We start from the raw sequence: 21,263 nt of genomic DNA, 5'->3' as shown, positions 1-21,263 counted from the left end.
CTCTCTTTATTATTACTGTCTTTCTATAACCATTCATTTCCCTCGCGTACGAAAGCAGCCAATTGGACAAAATGAAGTACGAGAAATATTTGCAATCTTGTTTATTAGTTGAAAACTGAGAAGATCTTAGGAAATCTATGACAGAGACACCTCAAAAAAATGTTGCTTTCAAGTTTCCATGAAGGCAAAGTTTTAGTCTTCACAATTCAGTTGAATATTATAGAATTTTAAAAGAGATCCTTGTTTGTAAAACTTCTATTTTAGATACATAACATAAGCTAGGTAATTACAATGTTATCTCCAATTAAATAGAAAAATCTTTATTTATCCAAGACATCGTTAAATATTTTTCAGTCAGAATTATTTAAACATCTGTTTCTTCGCCTTAAAACATAATTCCATAATGAAAAGCCGAAATCTGAAAGCTTCAATTTTAATATTATTAAAGATAAAAATAAGCTTTTCTTTTAGTGATACAGAGAATTGTGTCTACGGGAATTCATTTTTAGAATTTTTCTTAATTTTGTAGAAATTTATACATTTTTAGGTGAAAGACGCGAGGAAACGTAGAATTAACTAAAATTATCTTCAGTCATTCAAGAAACTTAGAAAATAATTGTACGCAAAGTTTGTTTCAAGACAGCTAAAAGAGCCCTTTTTCAAAGTTATACTTTGAAAACATGGTGAAGTATGAAATTAATCGACAATCTCTAAAGTATGAATACATTTTGCGAGGCATGCGAAGACGCATGAGAACCAGCATTACGATTCGACGTGTGTGCATTGTATTATACAGTTCCGCGAGGATGCACTCCATGATAAATCGCGGCTTTGCCCGAACGGTGGCACTATTATTTTCCTAGGTGCACCATATGCCTGCGTTTCCATGTTATACGACGTTTTGGTGCAGGCGAGCACTACATGGATAATGCACTCAATTTTTCTTTTGTTAATGCTTTAAGGAAAAGCAATATAAAAAGAAAGGAAAAATTATTGAGACGCTGAAGAAATTTTTATTCATTGGATAGCTACAATACAGGTTACAATTCTAGCTTATTGTATCCAATGTACCTTCGCTTTCAAAAGTTGAAGAAAATTCGAAGAGAGGTAAAAATAATGTCTCCGAATGTGCAGGGTTATGAAGCAGGCGTCGCGAAAGCTAATTAAGACAGGCCGCACGTTCCTGCTTGATAATTATCATAGTAACTGTGCGGCGTCCGAGCTAGCAACACATCACCAAACTCGCAGCAGACCCAGTTCTCGGGCATTAATTAGTACAATCTTGGTACGTGCTCGAGGAAGCAACTGTAGGGTAGAGATTTCGTTCTTGTCCTACGCCATATGTGTACTATTTGCGGCGATCAATTTTAACAGGATCTCCATTACTAACACGCTCCTACATTAGGACTATGTACATATGCCACCTGCGCCACATTAATGCAGCAGGTGAAAAATAAGCTTCTCGTGCCGAGGATCGCCATGTGACGGGTTGGTTGTCATTTGCATATTACGATAAATCCGTATAACGAAGACAACTTCTCGATTCAGTCGTCCTCGTTCTTACTGGACATATGATCGTTCATCTTGCAAGGCCATCAGGTTTATACGCATTTCACTGACTAAGTCTATGCGACCTTTCCTCAAGACTTCCGGCCCAGCAGGAAGCAACCAAATGGCACTGGGTCATGTTGGAATTCGAATTGTACCGTATTTGTTTCCTTTGCTAGTGACAGGATAGAGTTAATATCCTTCTCAATCGTTTCTAATTTGCAGAATTACAATGAAAAAGAAATAATTTCTCGATCATTATCCTCCGTCCATCCAATCAATCTCTCTTCTTCAATATTTAATTAAACCTACCCTATTTCAAATCAAATTCAATGAAATAAACTTTTAAAATAAGTGTATAGTTGTATGTAAATGAAAGGATAGAAAAATACTGACCGACTAAAGTAGATAATAGTAAATCATATTGAATACTACTATCAATTTCTAACTTTATACTTCCAGAAGGAAGGTACAGAAAAAATCTAATCTATTCAGTTTTGTGCTAAGGAAAAAATATTTTGTTCCTAAAGTTGTAAATTTTCTCGAGCTTTCGTTAGGTGGTGGATATTCGCTCAAGTCCTCGAATACGTGAAGCGATTATGCAGCCGAATTGTATTTGTATAAAATCAAGAGCTCGTTCGGTGGGACGTTAACGCGAAAAAGCGCCAGTAAAGTCGGTCGTTTGACCAGGCGGTCGTAAGCACCGAAATAAAAGTATTAATGGGAACGCGCCACCGTCGGCGTCGCCGGCTTCAAGGAAGAGAGAGACCGAGACATAGACATGTGAGATGCACGTGTTTTCGATCTGGTCGCGCGCAATGTTGGTGCACGTGCATCAGTGACTCTACGCAAGATTTGACTCTTATTATAATCAATGTCCTTTCATTGAGAAAACCTTGATCCACAGGTCAATATTCACAAGTTACCGGAATTTTCACTACTCATCATTAACATGTTAGAAAGTTGTCTCTGTGAAGATTGATTTAAACTTTCTTCAATTTCTCTTTAACTGCCCCTGCGTCATTTTCTTCTGGTAATAATACAAACGATAAAACCTGTTCTAGAATAAATTAGCATTCTTTTTTCAAATCAGAAACTCTAAATTGCCGAAATTTTCACGAAGGAAATAAAAAGGCGATCTTTCGGAGATAAGCTCGACGGCGGAGAATCGCGGCGCACGCGGCAATTCGGGGTTAATAGTCGACGGACTGTGCAGAGCCCTTAATGTCGCAGATTTATCAAACGGGCGAGGAGACGAAACAAGAAAAGCTTGGCGGCCGCTGCTGCCTTCTCCTATATCCCTCGAAGCTCTTTCTCTTTCCGAGAGAGGAATGGGCGCTGCTAGCCAGTAATGAGCCAGAAAACTGGCGACAGCTCGCTATGTGCGCTATCCCTGTGCTACGAGACCAAACTACGTATATTGCGTGCATGTGTGTTGAAAACATAAGCGCGTGTGAGTTTGCTTATTACGCGACGACCGTGTGCGGCGTTGCAAGGGCCCATAACTCACGCAAAAGGGGCCCGGCAGTCTTGTTAGCGCCCCGCAGAACCAAACTGAGGACCTCTAACTATGATACTGTCTGGGTCGAGAAGCCGCTCAAAGAAGAGTATGGATCCGTTCCAAGCAGATGGAAATACTATTATTTATCTAATTCATCTGGTAACAACTTACCAATCGAATTCTTTATGAAAACCCTTTACTTTCTTCAAATCACATTTGTCAGGATGTTGAAAGTTTGAATGTTGGTAAGGCAAGGTTGGGAGTTTGTTATATCAGAAATCTTGGAGGACGGATACTCATAACGATATCTCCTAAGGGCTTGATTCCATCGGCTCGACCTTGGGAGACGGTAGAAGCCACATAAAACCCCAGGCGCATAAATGCCGTGCTATCTCTATGCCCTATCTCCTGGCGGAACGAACGAACGAAAAGCGTTATCGGGTACCGACCTGATAAATCCGACAGCAGAGTAATGAGTCGACATTATTCGTGTGGTCCAGGCGACTGCACGTCAGCGTTCATCGAAATGTGAAACTGGGAATCTGAGTCTCATTGGCGAAGAATAGAAAATAAAAGATCTTTCCCAATATTTACTTACCCGGAGAAAGACCTATTTCTGAATAGTTGAACTTTCTAGGGACACGAAAATAAATACAAGAACCATACTTATTTCCTCTCTCGGGATTTTATACTGTCTATAGCCCAGCGTGGTTTTTAAATACATCTTAAAAGCCAAGGATGAATTTAAGTAAGCATATTCTTGTCAACCAATACCGAATTGGATTATTAGGTAACAATTAATAGCCTGACTGAACACATGAATTCATTAATAAGAGAGAAAGAGAGTACGCGATCCTGCGCTCAGATTGTGCCACCATGTGCGTCTGTACTCTGGCAGAACAGTGCCAGCAACGTGACGTTGAGTGACACGTTTAACGCGTCCGTTTTATTGCAAGCCCCTCTTCTCTTCCCAGAGCACATTGCACCCTCCGATTTCATCGTACAATAAAACACGTGGCGACAAATTCGACGCGCAGCAATCACGATCAAAACCACCCACCCTATTTCCCGGGTGTCTGGTGGTGGCTATACTGGTGGTTGTGCTTGTTATTGGTACTGGTTTGCGATGGATAACGTGACCCTGTGGTCTTTAGTCGATTTGATGATTCTGCATTGCGCATGTGGTACACTGAGAATGATGACGATGCGGGATCAGCAAATCGGTCAAGGATTTGCGGTTCATGCTATTGAGTTTCATGAATTTGATCACTGTTTCGGTTTAATAAACAACTTTTAAAAAAAGGTGGAATAGAATTTAAAGATATTTACAATACAGAGAATTATGTACATCAAAAATAGATACTCCTTAAAGGATTGCTCTGAATATAACTGATCCAGATATAATTCTTGTCTATATAAGGCTCCAAATATACGTAGATTCAGCAACTATAATTTGATTCCGAGACTGCAGTAATTACATAATCAGTGTCACGAACAGGTTTCCTAGCGATGTAAAAAAAGATTTCTAAGAGGAGCGCAGAGGTTCAGTCGTGCGGAAAGTGAAACAGAGGAAAGAATCGTGCGAATCTCTGCCGCGTCTCAAGAATCCTGGTTTCTCACGAAGTCTCGCTTTTTACTCGGACTTTATGGTGATGCCCAACATCAGCTCGCTACGGTAAGGCTTGTACAAGATACTCGCCTTCTGTAAGAAGCTTCGTCCCTTGGTGTCACCAAGGCCGTGGCATTCACCGATAGGATCACGAAACTGTCGTGACACTCTGATGAACAAAGAGAAAAGTCAGGAAAAACGAATAACTACGGTAGGTATCGGCTTTCGCACGTACGAGATGATGTAAAGAAGGGAGATCCTATCATGAAAAAGAGGTTGCGGTTATTTCTCGAAAGCTGATGCCATGTTCCTATTGGCTGGATTTAAAATTCGCCGCTTTATCTATGGGTTAGATTTGAATTCGAGAATCGAGATGAGCGGACTTTATACTTAAGTTATTCACGTATATTTTGAGGTTAAGAACACAGCGGGCAACGTCGTACTTGTGGAATGAAAATGACTTTGACCTTCATTTTTAAAGTCAAATATTTATTTTCAAAAAATGATTATTACGAACAGAAAGAGAATGAAATCTGCTTTTTTGTATTGAGAAAAAGATCTGCTATTAAAATTATTAGATTGTCAAAAAATGAAACGTAAAAAATCTTTGGTTTGAGTCATATTCAAAAAGTTTTTATTTGAGGAAAAATTATATTTTTAAATCTCAAGCCCTCAAATTGAAAATTTAAATAAAAAAGGAGCGGCACAAAATATTAAACGAATGTAAAAAATTAGGGGATAAGAAATCAATATTCTGCTATGATATAGTTTTACTCTAGAAATTTATATATTTTAACAAAATAAAGAACGCCTATTTTTTAATATGACATTTTTTAACTACTGTAAGGTTTTGAAGTTGTGTGATATGCAAAACTGAAAATTAAAAAAGAAAGGAACAACTATTTTGGTATAATGATTCTTCTTGTTATGAAAAAATATTATGGAGTAAAAGGTTTTAAATATGAAAATATGAGAGATCACGAGTACTAAAGTTACTCCAATACTGCTTCTATAAAACGGTTTAAATATAACAAGGAAGAAATAAAAATATCATGCGAAATACAAAAAGAAACTTTTATCCTCTATAGTTTCTATAATGTTATGAGTAATTTTGTTTTGGAAAATTGTAACAGTCTAAGGGAAGAAATCCAGTTTGAATAAACGGCCGCACGGCTTTACTTGATACCCTTGAGAATATAATAAGAATAATATTGGAAAAATGAACTTTCGTTCACAGTAAAGCGATTTAAATTTTTATTAAATAGGAACAAAAATCAATTTTTTTCTTAATTTATTCTGTAGCTGAAACTTATAGATTCCAAAATAACCATTTTTTAATAGTTTAAACAGTGAAAATGTTATTATTAAAACATGTTCCAGAGTCCAAGTTTTAATAACGAATAACAACTGTTGCAAAATCGATTACGCATTAGTGTCTCTCAAGCTGAACAACTTATGTATTGTTAATGCATCAGAAACTTGAAAAATTTAATTTCTCCAAAATGTCTAGCTAAATAAATTAAATGATCAATTTCTTTTTATAATCGGCCTTCACAGATCTCTTAAGAAATTATTTAGCTTCCTTTTAAAGAAAAAATTAGGCAATTAAGCTATTAAGAAACATAAGCAGGAATTCCAAAAATAAAACATCTAAGAATATATACAAAACAGATAAAAATATTTGAAATTATCGAAAAATAAATAGTTTAAAACTAAAGAGGCAGAAATTAAATAAGACAGACAATAGAATTTAAGGACTTATTCTTACTTTAATAATCAAGGTTGGTGACAAAAAATTCATTAGAAAATTAACCAGTCTGAATACAAAACTCAGTTGTAAAGTTGACGGCTGAGTTTGGAATCATCCAAAATTAGAATATCCCAATGGAACGGTTTTCCAAGATTTAATCGGTGAAAAAGTAGGTCATCCAAATCTCCATCGAAGAAAATGGTTCGCCGCCTTCGAAGTCGATCTACCAATTTACGGACGATTCTATGTACCTCTGAGGCGATGTACTTCTCGTTCGGTAAAGTCGCGATCCACTTGCGCAGCAGAGCATCGCCGACGATGCATCATCTTGAGTGTTTATCTCTCCAGGATCTCCTATCTCTCGCTCCAACCGTACCGTCGAACAATGCTTCGTGTTCCGAGACTGCACCATGAGTCTCCCTATTGCATTCTGCACCATTGACCACGCTCGAATTTTGTCTACCTCTTTCAACTGGATATTCCATTTACGACAAACACTGTCCGCGAAAAAAAGAAAAACTTCTGCCGAATTATTCAGATCTTGTATTTGCAGATCATCAAGGAATTGTGAATCCTGTTTAACCAGGGATTGAAATTTATCATCATACCTAATCTGTCGTGGCTTTATCAGCGATCTTTATATATTAATGAGACACTTTTGTAATTTTAATTTTTATTAATCCTATCTTCTCATGTTTGACAACAATCCACTGAGCAGACTGATCCGGTCCCTTTAAGATGTGTCCTGTCCAACTTCTCTTACTTAAGAATATCCTTGCATTCGTGTTAGGGATATTTAATTTAAAAGGAGAGTGACAGAATTAAAGAAATTTGAAAGTTGTAGACCAGACTCTTTCTAAGAAAAAGTGATGTATCTACTCATCAAGAGTTGCGACAATCTTCTTTCCCTTAGAAATAAAGAAAGTATAAAGATCCCGCGAAGTTAATTCGCTAACGCAGTAAGGGTAAAATAGGTGCGTCGACGTGGGTCGATGGCAGCATTTTTAACGTAACCAAAATAGCGGCTGTGTGGCGTTCGTATATCCCTTGAAGAGACGAGGACTGGAAAGTGGTTATCGCAATTGAGGGAGAAAGAACGAAGGAACGATCAACCGCAGACAAAACAGTGGCAGCTGCGACTACGAAGACTGAATTCTAACTCTTCTTCCCTCGCCCTTCAACGTTTCGACGACTTGGTCCTCTTCTTCTTTTCGAAACTTAAAGAGCCATCGAACATGTTCACACATTCTTTCCCCGCTCTCGTTTCAGACACCCTCTTCTACTCTTTATTCGCTCCTAACTTCACCGAGCGTGACGCGTCAACTATAACGAAGAATCTGACGCACACTGTGGTCCAAATGCATGTTTCTTACAAGAAGAAAAGAAATGTTTTACTCTAACAAAGAAATGTTTGAGTAAACTGAGACGAAAATTTTAATTTATCATTTTCCTTCAAGTTGTACAAAGTCTGGAAGAGAATTTCGTTTTGAAGTGAATGAGCATCTTGGCTGACACGTCAAGAGAGTTAGCAACTACATTCTAATAATAGAATGAACACTGACGATGAGTTCTGGAAGGTAAATGACGCTATCGGGTCAGAGGATTGCGCTCTAAGAGTTGTTGGAGGAAAGTATTCTGGACTAGGTTGCATGAGCATTTGTAAATAGTACTAGTATACGCATAAACGTCAGAGCGGGCAGGGATGTGTGCCTGAAAATAGGTACCTACATACATGGATGTTCGCCACGAGGTCAAGCTCAAAGGGTTATGGCAACATTATTGGCACTCGGCGTCACTTCCACTCGTAAACTCAAACCTTATGGCGGATCTCAACATCGCCGACGAACTCTATCTCTCCTGGGTACCTCTTCAAGCCCTTTTACTCTTTATCTTCCTTCAATGATTTCATGTTAGAAAACGAACCGAGAATCGAGGAAACAGCAAGTAAGGATTTTCAGCAGATATGCAGAAGAGTGTAATGCAGTCTCAGTAGGCGTAGCGCTCTGTTTGTTTACGATTATTTCACTCGAGATATCCGCACTAGAGGCTTACTCCGCAAATGATAGTCTAAGAAAAGTTCTTTGCGTTACCGATTTTTAGGCGCGTCTTCATTACAAATTTTTCGTGAATCCAATAATCGAATTTCGTTCCAGGAGCAGCAAAGAAAGATAGAAACTAGAATTTGTTCAGAATAAAGCTACTTGTTTATTTTGATTTTATGAATGAATCCTTTAAATAAAAAACTTGTTTTAATATGAAAGTTGTAATCGATTGATATTCGCGTAGGGTGTATAGTACGGCTCCATTAAAGTAGATGCGACGAGGCGTGTGGACAAGATGATGCCCTCGTAAATCAGAGGCGCTTAGATTGCACCGCATTAGCGCCAGTTTTACGATGCACTTGGCAAGATATGAGGCCACGCGCTCTCAAGGGTCACGGTTTTAAAAAATGACGGCTCGCTTCAAAGTAATTAAGCGTATCTCAATCGTGAAGCGTGATTTTGTAGGCCATAGTGGATAAACTTAGCCCGCGATTAAAGGGTGACTTCGGGAGAAGTCTTTTTTTATATAAGTACCCCTATATTTTATATTCTAAAGCTCGTCATACTAAATTGACAACCCATAATTTTTCTAAATTCGTTTTATACTTATTTTACTACAAATTCATCCTTTGATGTAAATAATAATTAAAGTTACAAGCGCTGCGATGATACCCCTGAGAAAAATTCTTTGATATCAAACGCAACTCCTCGAACACCTCAGCAATCACGATCGATACGCGACAGCACATAATTGACGGTTTCCCGTGACGAAGATCCTCGCCAATCTGAATTAAAAGTGCCTTTACGGTTACTGTTCTCTCCGATTGGTCGCCTTGAAGTAAAAACTGAAAACAATGCAGAAATAGAGGAACGGATTCAAATAGTTTCTAATTGTCTTAAAATTTATTCGCTTTACTCTTGGCTTTATTTTATCGTTGGTCCATGTAATTCAAATCGTGCTAACGTATGCAGACGACACCATCGAATATGTAAATGCATGGGGTGCACCTGCAGTGATGAATCGATTACTTCCATGCCTTTGGATTCATATTATAATTCGTAATAGCCATGCTTTACATATTATACCAGGGCTGAGTGGAGTTCGAAATCCAAGAAGACCTTATAGACGTTGCCCGAGGGTACTTAAAGGCGTTGCAATTTTTTAAATCGGGTATGCAAAGAAAAAACAATTTTGATCGAAGAACTTCAATTGCTCAAAAATTTGATTCTAATTCTTGAAGAATTGTTCAGCATCAATTATCATAATTTACCGATAATCTGTGCAATCAAAACAGATTTATTTTCGTCTAGTAAGTGGAAGTGATTTGAGAATTTCTAGAAACTCTGCAAATTATATGAAATGTCTAAAGAAAGAAAGACTGGAAGTGGTGACGTGAAAATCGTTGGTGTAGAACTGTAGAAGATCCATGTTTGGAAACAAAACCGTTCAAGCTAACACCCCTTGTATGGGGAGTCCGTGGGGTTCTGAGTGCCCTGCAGTTGTACTGCGTGCAGTCGTGAACAGTGCATTCTCTAGAACTCGCATTGTTTCTGCGCCTCCCAACAATCTGTTGTCGGTCCTCGAGTCGAGCACCCTCGTCCACCCTTCTCGCAGCCTCGAGCACTTGGGCTTCTAGACACACCACCACTTCCCCTATGAAAATCACCCTCGGACCATGTCGACAATTAGTTGCCCATTGACCTACCAGAAATTGTAACTGCCAAAACCATACCAAAAGATGTAATTTTGGTTCATCCTCAGAAAAATACAATTTCACTAAAAGGATAAAAAAAGTACTTAAGACTATGACTCAAAAAATATTTAGTAGAATAAAGTCATATTGTTGTTATTAGATGCCGAAATATAAAATCTGAATGTGACCATTTCCGCTGTTCAGTATCAAAAGAATAAAAGTCAAATGGGCTGCAAATAAAGTGGTCACTAATTAATGATCTCAAAGGTGTTGAAATCGAATCGCAGTATTTCACTTGGAAGATCGTTCCCAGAGGGGAGTTGATCGGAGGCAGAGGGAAGGGCGGTACATATTCTCGAGACGCAGGAACTAATAGGCGGCATGAGAAACAAGCCAGCCGGCAGATAAGAGGACCCGGAGGCCAGGCATAATAATTTGTGCGAGCCAGTTTCACACCTTTGATGCTACTGAGAAAGAGAAAGATGTTCTAAAGACAAGACCAAAGTCTTTTATATCATGATCCTCGGCATCTTCAATTTTCGTCTATTTCGAAGATAATCCACATCTACATCCTTACCATTTTTTTATTCTCTATTTTCTTCGAAAGAGAAACACCGTCATTTCATCTACCATGATAGGTGATTTGCGTGGGTGGAGGAATGAAAAGGATCATGTCCCTGGATATGGAATTCAAGGGTTCTCTCATAGCCGTAGTCTGTTTGAATACTGCGAAAACAAGACATAATAGTGAACGATAAATAAAGAAGAGTAGAGGAAAAAATAACTTATTGATACCAATGTACGTATTTGAGGTTAACTGTACTAAAATAGTATTACCCTTAATGGTAAAACAACATCTGAGAGAACGCGAACACAATAAAAGAAACTGGCACAAATGAGCAACAAAGACCAGCGATTTTTCTGTTGTTATTTCGAGAACTAAGAAAAAAGTACTCATTAAAGCGTATAAATGACAATAAAGACTAGTTTTAAAAAGAGTAAATGAAGTTATCCAAGTCCTTCATTAGTGCAGACGACCATCAAAAACGTCAAAGAAGGGCGAACACATACGCCTGGAGTGCTCGTACGACATTCCTTTGTACGATGACGCGAAAGTCAAAGCCGCTCTCTTGCGGCACACGCTCGAGTACTTTTGCTTTTTGCGTTTTCATTAGTATTTCTTTTATTCCCTCGCTTATTTTCTCCTTGCTGGTCGGCCACTCCCTCTTCTCCCCCCGCCTCTCATCATTCCATCATCGCTGGGAGTACCAACATTTTCCTCTTTTTTCGTAGATTTTCCCTCTACTTGGTATCCTCTTGATTCATATTTTCTTTTCTGAATCGTATAATGGGATTCATTGTTTTTACCTTAGGTATTGTACATACTTATTTCATCACGCTATAGAAGCTTCAATGACCGCGATTAAAAAATGAGCAATTGTAATTTAAGTGGATGTAAGAATTTCAGGAAATTTAGAAGCATCCGGATTTTAATAATGGTCCACTTCTTCAAGGTTTTAAGGGATTGTTGTAGGCGGGAGATGCAATATAAATGTAATTAGGAAAAAAAGCTAAAGGGGAAAGACAGGTAAACAGAAAAAGAATCAGGAAATAACAAATAATAGGGGAAGTTTCCATTCCTATTCTAGTCAACCTTTGATTTTATTCTCTAATTTTACCTATAGGGGTTTTCATATTTCGTTATTCTCCTTCTACTTCTATATTCCCGTTTTTTTCTGACTAATATTTTTCCCACTACTTGTCGTTTCCATTTCCTAAACCTTGGTCAATTCTATTTCTCTTTGTCGCTTTTCACTCAATTGTTTTCCTATTATGAATTTCCTAATCCTTCTTCAATAATGAGGAAACCCAGACATAAAGAAAAAGAAAACGCGAATGGAAATTGAAGCTATCAAAGAAATAAGAAGAAAAAAATAAATAGGAGGACATGAAAGGAACGAACAGCATGCTACAAAATAAAAAATTCTAATACTAATCCTTACTAAACGATTTTTTAATAATCCGATTTAAAATTCTATTTTCACGAAGCTTAATAATATTTTTTAATCGAAATTTGTATGTGTCGAATCAGAAATACAATATCATAAAATATAACTCCCACTTTTTTAAAATTGAAAATTGTATTTTCTATGACTGTCCAAATTTGAGATAACGTGCCTCTCGGGTAAACTAAAGACATTCTCCCTGCATTTCCTCGGAACCTAATAACAATAATCCAATTTTTTAGTGTTCATTGCAGCACTGGTTTCTCTCAAAGGAATTTCTCTTTTTTTAATAAAAAAAGAGGAATATTAGTTTAATGAATACACTGAAAGGTGCGATCTGCATGCGTAGATCGAAGTAAGCTTGAATTAGCTTCTTTTTTCAGTTGTCTTACGTCAGCTATACTAACTCTACGCAATCTGAATAGGCAGATGTAAGTGCGTGTCCGTGTGTACAAACGTACGTAGATGCGGCGGAGGATACGGTACGCGGGGCACTCTCTTCATTTCCAGGCTGTCACGAGCAGAAGAAGATTCGGGCTGCGTTTGACAGCTGCAGAGACTAGGTTGGGTGGTAGGGCAGAAGAGAGACAGATACAAAATGAGAAGGAGGAAAAGCGAGAGAGGTATATGGGTTAGGTTAGGGAACTCCGTACAGTGGACTGAGCAGAGGGTGGCGTGTGCCCATGTGACTAACTTTACCCCCTGTACCATTCGCTCCACCGAACAGCGCCCAGTTACTCTGTATATTCTAATTACAAGGTTAAGGAATCCTTGGTCGAACCATATCGATAATTTTATACACTGTACTTGATTTATCCACATTTTTAAACGAAATCTAACGAATCGATTTCATACTGTTTACATGTTTCATACTGTAATGGTAAAAAAGCAATACTATCATGATACCCCAGTCTCTTCCACTTTCCATAACCCTTCATTTTTTGCATCTTTCACTCTTCAAATCGCTTTATAACGTATCGTTCGTAAACGCACCGGCCGAGATTCCAACCCCTTCGTAAACACCACATTTTAATCATTCCGTCATTTTTTTTCTCTCTATCTACAAAGGCAGTCAAACACACGCACATGAAGTGTAACGAAGGATAAAAGTTGAAAAAGCGTATCCCATAAAGTCGAAATGAGAAAATTTGTTCTTGTATCGTCAATAAATGAACGCTCTTCGTTAATGGTACTCTTCTAAATATCCGTACCAACTAACAATGAAGGGAAAAGACATAAATCTTATTTGTATTTTACAACACACCATGGGACGATGACAAGAGTATATTATTTCATCAACCATTGTCAAAAGAGTTGGGAAGGTAGCAATACTGTGTGTTTTATGGGGCCATCGAGCGCGGAAAATAATATATTCAGACGACATTATACCTACGACACCATTACGCGCAGCTGCTTTTCACAGCGCTACTCATCCCCATGACGGACTTGAGCGGCGTGAATTTCATATTACCAAAAAATATCACCCGATACTCACGAGTTCCATTGTATACAGTTTCATTTGTAAGTACCACTTCGTGAAAGTAACTCTCACAAAGAGCCTCATGCAGATTCACATGCATATGAGGACCTCGCAGAGTGCGAGGATTCCTTATACCGCGTTCTCAGCGGGCCCAGCTTCGCAATTCCGTCGCCTTTCAACGAAGGACATTACTCTACGAGTCCCGAGAAAAATGTTGCGGGTGTGGGATGCGGAGATGGTGAACGCGAAATTCGAGTTCCACATATGAAACACCGCAACGCAAGCATGAGTTTCCAGAACGCGCAGATGCACCGACGACTGCTGGCTGTTTAATATCAGAGCCGCACATGGGTACGCTCGGAGACACATTTCACTAATAATGCTGCAATGCCAACGTAGAGAGCAAAAGGGGGGGGGTGAAGAGGGGGATCAAACTCCCTCATACACGCTTTACATATCTCTACTCGCATTAATATATTCAACACGTATGAATATTACAGAGAAAGAGGGGGTTGGGCTAGGGGTAAGAGCGGGACGGCATCAGGGAGTGAGCAGTGGATACGTTCGCGTGCGCACTCTGTAGTACACACATTGTATATACACACATTGGCTAAAGCATTGTGCCCATCTCCACGAGCTTCATGAAATCTGCGGCTTTCATTGTTCCACGACGGAGCTTTGTGCTTTGTGACTCGGCCCAACTCCGGAACTATTCCCCCAGCCTTTGAATAAGGAACTAATGAATACCCGTGGACCGTGTCGCGGTGCTATATTTCGTATCTCGTTTATCTGGGCTGGTCCCACCGAAGGATTTACAGGATCCTTTAAACTCGAGTATATGAAGAGGAATCAATCAGCTATCCTATCAAATATAATCCATGAACCTCAGGTTGAAGGCAGCGATTGGCTGGCTGAAGTAAAGGGTGGCAGAGGGAGGAAAGAATGAGAGGTATGTTTCGAAGCCGATGCAACAACGGCAGACCACCTCGTGTTCTTCGATTAGCCGAAGAGCGACCCGACCATGACCTCTTCTCTCCACTCCTCTCTTCGTTTATGCCGTGTTAACCTATGGGTAGACGCACGCGTTCTCTCTCACCCCGTGCTCCATCTTGCGGCACTGATTGGACGATCCATCACCGTGGCCTCTTCTCTCCTCTCCATCTTCTCTCGTTCATCCTCGTCTCTCTTTAACCCTGTCTCTCTCCATCTGTCTATCTCTCATTCCCCGTCTCACCGGTCAGGAACTGGACGCACGCACGAGACGTAGAGCTTCACACGCGTGTATATGAGAATTGCTTCACACATACGGGCCTACAAATAGTCCTAGAATCACGCGTGCGCTCGGGAATGGCCTTTTGAAAAAGACCGTGCGTGTAATTGGTTCTTGTCGAGATGGAAAATGCGTTGTGTCCGGAAAGAGACGAGGAATTTTTGATCCTTTGTTCGTCCACGCAAAACGCAAATACGGATGAACATGCTAGATTTGATATCAATTTTTTTCTCGTGCTTGTAAGCGTTGATTTGATGATAATGATGCACTTTTGTTAAGCAAAAGCTGTTAAAGAAGATTTCTGCTTCCATATCATCACCTTTTTGGTGAGCAAACCTATCAGGGTCTATAATGGATGTAGACAGCTATTATTCGAAGAAGCGACGACAGTCGTAATAAGCTTCGAAATGGAATTCTAAAACGAATTGATGAATAATTTATCATCTCCCATCCTCGGTATTTCGAGACTAGTTTTATCCTTAAAGGTCGGATCTGAATGTCGATTCTTATCTCGAAGCGGTTACGCGACTGGAAAGGAAATGTAAAAAGTAAAACTGAACAAACTTTGTTGTTTGGTCAACTTCACTAAACCGAAGCTGGACTTGAGTCAAGGGTCGAGCGAGGGTCGCAAACCGCGAGCCTGAACATCGCTCAAACCACTGAACAATGCTAAAGAAACTTAGAGAAAGGGTATTAGGGATCCATGTTACAGAGCCGAATCGTGGAAGTGGAGCGAATATATATGAGGTTCGCTCGACAATGGACAAGGTACATGGACGTGGAACGTCCAGATTGTTTACTACTGAACTACGCTCAACATTACTTCAGATAAACGTCAGGAGATGCATGATTCTGCTTTTTATGGGAAGCCAATTTAACAGGATGTCCTGTTCTAGCAGAGAGCTTGATGATTATTAGCAATATTTATGTCAATTTGGCACCAATGTAACTGAAGAGTATATGTAAATTTAACCGACATCACAAAAGGAATCTGACTGCTAGTTTAGAAAATTTTGGAACAAGTGAAAATTAAACTGTTAGCTACAATCTCCCACGTGGCGAATTGGAGCTATTTCTTCATTATAATTTGTAGTGAAATTGTTGTGGACTGAACGAATGAGTGACTGGCGAGAAGGTGAAAGAGAATCGAGGATAACAATGGCCGCCAACCAAAACATCCGATAAATCTAACCGGCCCGAACCTCAAGCCCCTCGGGGTTTTAAACTCTCTCACCCCTAACGCCAAAGCTAGGCACAACCCTTACATTACGAAAAGGGAGCCTTCCACATTGCTGGCTCAGTATCTGGTCGGGAGTAGGAGGTAGAAATAAATGGTAGCTGGAGTTGGAAAAGGATGACATGCGAGCCACGAAAAATCAAGCACAGAGAAATTCCAGGACACACGGAGTTTCCGGGCAACCTTCTCAAGGAGTGTCTTGTTCCCCTCGAGGTAATGAGATCGTCTGGGTCGCCAAAATTCTGCGAATTTGTTTGCGTTAAACTGGCAAAACGAATTAGGATTAGTTTTGTATCCTAAGGATATGAAACGAGATTTCGCATAGCATACAGAGATTAGCTTAGAAGTTAAGCAAAGTCAAATATTTAAGTGTTGAACTTTCTGTTATCCCAAAGATTCGAGAGACCGGATGACAAAAATTTGGTTCACGAATCTGAAGCATAGGTGTTACCTTGAAGTGGACGAATTAGAATATTATGACTATACATGGAAATTGGAAGAGTAAGCTATAACACTAAACAAGGCTACTGACTGCAAAAATATGTATAAAACAACATGGGAGAATGGATGGTCATCCAGAATGCAACTAACCAATTAATGCAGCCCTTCATAACCTGAAATATATACCAACTGAGTTTTTGCCTAGTGATAATCATTATAGTCAGATTGTATAGTTATAAATACAGAGATGCTTCAAATTCAGGATTGTATCTCATATCATGCAGAGCGTATCTTTTCCATGAAACCAGATCTGTTGTCGGGGTTGAATTTCGTACCGTAGAACACACGTAGTTACAAAATCAAGGGGCCACTTGAGGAAAGTAAAATGAAGCATAATCATCTTATGTGAAGTATCCTGATTTGCAGGATGGACTCCATAAAGCACACAGGCAAAAGGTAGATGGCGATCTGTCCTGACATCGGGCGAGGCGTCGAGACTCGGACACCATCGAGGATCTTTCTTTCTCCATTCGCAGTGCACCGCTCCTCCTCTCTCCCTTCTTCTTCGCCACCTCCAACAGTGAAGAGAGCAAAGTTGCCGTGTGTCAGAGAGTGTCCATGGGCGGAAGGAAGAGGTCCAGATGAGGAGGACGAGGGACCAAAAGAGGATAGACAGGTTAGCCTGAGAGAAACCCGCGGCTGCCATGGTTACCGTCGCATTCCCGCCTCGCCTCGTTGCCATGGAGACCTCTCGTGGAGCTCACTCTTGTGCGCTAACTTCACCGCTATAGTCTACATAGTCCTTCCCTCATGAGTAAAGAGTGCTCCTGGAGGTGGCTTGCCAGAGAGGGACATGCAATATGATTCTTCACGCACGCGCTAAACTTTTTTTCTTCCTCATATCAAACAGGACATCGCATGTCCTTTTCTCTACTTTTACCTAACCTACACGTGGCATCCTATTTACTCTTAGGCAATTCCCATCTTGATACCTGTCATCACACCTCTACGACTTGACTTGCTTTGTCAAACTTTTAAATTTGAACAAATTCAACTTCTTATAAGCAAAGCCTGAATAACGATAAGTCAATAGCGCGTTACATTTAGCTTGCATACGCTATTATATAGTAATAGTAACATCTCTGTTCAACTGCACTTGTACGAATCAACGTCACGATATGAGCATCCTGCAAAGCTTGAATGTGATTGGACAGTGCGCGTGACTTAATATCAATATTTATTCAACGCAGCGAATACCCGGGGCGCGAATAAAACTTGTTTATACCATACACGACTCGCTCCACCCATCGCGTACATATGAGTGCTACTGCATAGAGTCCTGGTCTCACCTACTTCCGGAAAAGCAACGATGTTATGCGAAAATGTAATGTTAGCTTTAATATTACTCGTGATTCTATAATGCCTAGCGTTCGACATGCTTATCTTGATTTTCATGCCTGTTTCAGACATTCGGAAATTAACTACACAGTCTTTCATTACGTTAACTGCTCCAAAACTCACCTGGACTGCCGAGGAAGACGGAGGAGTAAAGAACACCACGACGCGCAGCGTCGCTTGCTGCTCTTTGCGCGTCTGGCGGCGAACTCCATTCTCTACGTGGACACCACTTTCCTGCAAAATAAAAAATTGAAACACATAATAAATCATATAGCTTTTGAATAATTGAAAAATGGGGCTTTAATTTCAGTTAGGATTTTATTTTATATATAAATTGCTATACTCTATCCATTTAGATATAAATAAAGACATTTTGCAGTAAAGTTTGATGAGTAGCTTTTAAGTTTTAGTTAAGCGAAAGAAGTATTTCACGATACAATTTCAGGGATAGAATAATGAGTTGGCGTTTTCCTTGATGGATGTGTCGAGCAAAGAAGTTTTTTAATTTTTTATTTACAAGTGGGAGGCCGAATACTTGAATGGACTTAGGGACTTGAGCGCACCACTATTTGTGCCAGTGACGGGCCGATGCGACCACAGAGATGTAGAACGATCGTAAAGGCGCGAGCCAGTAAATCAAAATCCCATGAACGTATATACGCGCTGGACCAGCCCGACCGTGCTTAAAAATCTATAACGGAGTTATGACTAGGTAACATACGTGTTAGGTACTTTTCTTTTTCCAGATTGTGAAAAACAAACTTGTCGCTTTTTCCCCAGAGGAGTCTAAACCACGCTTTTTCACTAGAAAACTCCCATAAAATATGATAACGGTAATCAGAGAAAGCATGAAACATTAATAGCTTAAGAGTTTAAACTGAACAGAGGCAATTTAAAATCTGAATAAAAACAAACCAATTGAAGATGAGAAGTAAAAAGCCAGAAAAGGTAATTCGTCCTTAAGCCGTTCTAGAGATTTTATCTGGACGTCCCTTGTCTGGGATACGTAAGGAGTTCTCAGCAAAATAATCGTGCAATCATGTTAATTGGTTAAACGCGCGTAATAAGTACGATGGTGAGCCGTCTCATTATATCTGTGTTCAGTGCACATACATATGTAGAGCTGTGCATCACATGTCTCATCAATATAACAGAAATGACGTGAACATTCATCGGATATGGTCTTCTAGCAAAAAGTTATCTTTTTACTTCTCAAGTGTTATCACTTGCAAAAAAAGAAACACATTTCTTAAAGCTTTTCTCACAAAGCTAAGAACATAATTGCAATGAATCTACAAAGTGTAAAGAATTATAAAAAGTGTTTTCTGATAATTCAAGATCAAAAATGATCATTTACATTCTCACTAACAATTTTCTTCTTTCTAGATGATAAATTTCTTTTTAGAAGAAAGTTATTTTCTTCATATTGCAGGGGAAGGCAATAAACCGATAAAGATCAGAATGTGACTCCTCGTTCAGCCCGCAGCCTAGTATGGCAATTTCCCGGATATGAAAATAGGAAAGGAACCTACTTTATTTCCAAGAAGATCCCGTCCGAAAATGAGGATACACGGTATACCTAAAGAGTGCGCCGGGGGATGAGGAGAGTAAGCTACCGAGCGAAGTAATTTCACACGATCTGCTGCAAGGGAGTGTTTCCGAGAGTAAAGGGGATGAAAGATAGTCTCTAACCCCCTAGCTCCCTCTATATTCTTATCTTCAAATATATAGCAAACCCAAGACCAAAATTATATTCTCAAAAAGCATTTTGCTACTCGAAATAACTGCCCAAATTTATAATATAATTATATTATAATGCACGTATATTGTAGCACATAATATAATTTGATTTTAGCAGTTAATAAAATTTCGCTAGAATTTCAAATCGAGTGGACAAACGAGCAGGATCAAGTAAAAAATGGCAACATTAAAAAAAACATTCATTTCGTTAAACGACCCACTAATATACAGTCGTTCATCAAATCTGCCGATCCCACAATAAATCTACTAGGTAAAGACATGATTCAAAATCTAGAACGAATGTTTCGACTTGTCACTTAGGTTGTGGTCACCGGGCCTTTCAAAGCTGTTACAGTCTGCAATTTGTGGCGTGGGCTTTCAAAAGGCAAATACCCGCGATGGGGAAATAATAGAGGGCTCGTGATCATCGTAATTATACCCACGGCAATAGTTTCTCGACGGCGTGTCCCTATCGCCTGAAATAAGAATCATTTGATTCCGGATGATGAAATCACCTGCCATACCGCGATCTTAAGACGGCTTTATTTTTCTATAAAGATATCAATATCATAATACCATTTCAGACAACGCGAAGTAAATTATCCAAAATAATACATGGCAATTATTTACATTTGGAGTTTTGTTTTGAAGATGTATTTGTTGCAAGATTCTGCATGATTTTTCAGAAAAAAATATAAACAATGATTTTTTCTTGGATAGTATCAACAGAAGACGAAAAAAAGATGTAGAGTGACACTGAGTTTCGCGTAAGGAATTCCCCTACAATGCGGGGAATTCGAAACGACTTTTAAAATTCCCACGGTAAATCAGAGTTACAGGGTTGATGGGGTGATGCGTATGATTACACCCTGTCTCCTAGCGGCTATAAATCTCTCCCGTCCGCTCCTCCTCCAGGATATGTTCTACAGGTACCCTATACCGTCTCCGACTTTGGAATAGCTCTCGCCGAAGCAGAGCCTTCCTTCCTTCGTGGACGGCGTAAATGGGCATGGCGCGATGAGGCAAATGAGTTTGAATAATCCTGATATACTGTTTATTCGCTTCTGAGTCTGTCGCGCGATAGACGCCGGCAAGATTCTCGTTCAAGGGGAAGGAATGCGATTTTACCCTCGGAAAATCGCTACACCAATTTTCAGGTCGATTTTTGGCTCCATATTCAGCTCAAACGCTATACAAAACAATATTGCATTAATTTCCAGAAATAAATATTTAAAAGATACAAAAATAATTGATAATAAGATAAACAGAATATTGCTACTCGTTTTAAAAACTTCCATAAATTACATTCATTATGAAGTTGTCAAGTGCTGAGAAGTGATGATGCGCTGGGAATCTAATTTTAGTGCACTGGGAGTGGATTAACGGCCTACTGGGAGTGAATTGGTATTGAGATAAGAATGGCGTGATGTTTCGCTGGAAGTGGAGCCACCCAGTCTTGAATGGTACATTTGTGGTGCGATGGTTGTGCACCTAAGTACGTTGCGCTGATTCGCTTTGTAGTAGGAGTGAAGTTATGCTGCGTTAGG

General features: G+C 39.4%; 1 protein-coding gene across 4 annotated transcripts in view; it reads right to left on the bottom strand.

Moving 5' to 3' along the window:
• Window positions 1–21,263, bottom strand: part of LOC117172358 (homeobox protein homothorax) — a 417,138-nt gene that overhangs the window by 145,219 nt on the left and 250,656 nt on the right. For 3 of the 4 annotated variants that reach the window (XM_033360195.1, XM_033360196.1, XM_033360197.1), the window contains one exon: window positions 18,100–18,210. The exons of the other annotated variant lie outside the window; for it this stretch is intronic. In XM_033360195.1, coding sequence (XP_033216086.1) covers window positions 18,100–18,210 — 111 coding nt within the window. The remainder of the gene's footprint in view (window positions 1–18,099; window positions 18,211–21,263) is intronic. 4 annotated transcript variants of the gene reach the window in all.

Source organism: Belonocnema kinseyi, chromosome 5 (genome assembly GCF_010883055.1).
Source record: "Belonocnema kinseyi isolate 2016_QV_RU_SX_M_011 chromosome 5, B_treatae_v1, whole genome shotgun sequence".
NCBI lineage: Eukaryota > Metazoa > Arthropoda > Insecta > Hymenoptera > Cynipidae > Belonocnema > Belonocnema kinseyi.
Note: the sequence above shows the minus strand (reverse complement) of the source record. Positions and strands in the feature narration are given on the sequence as shown.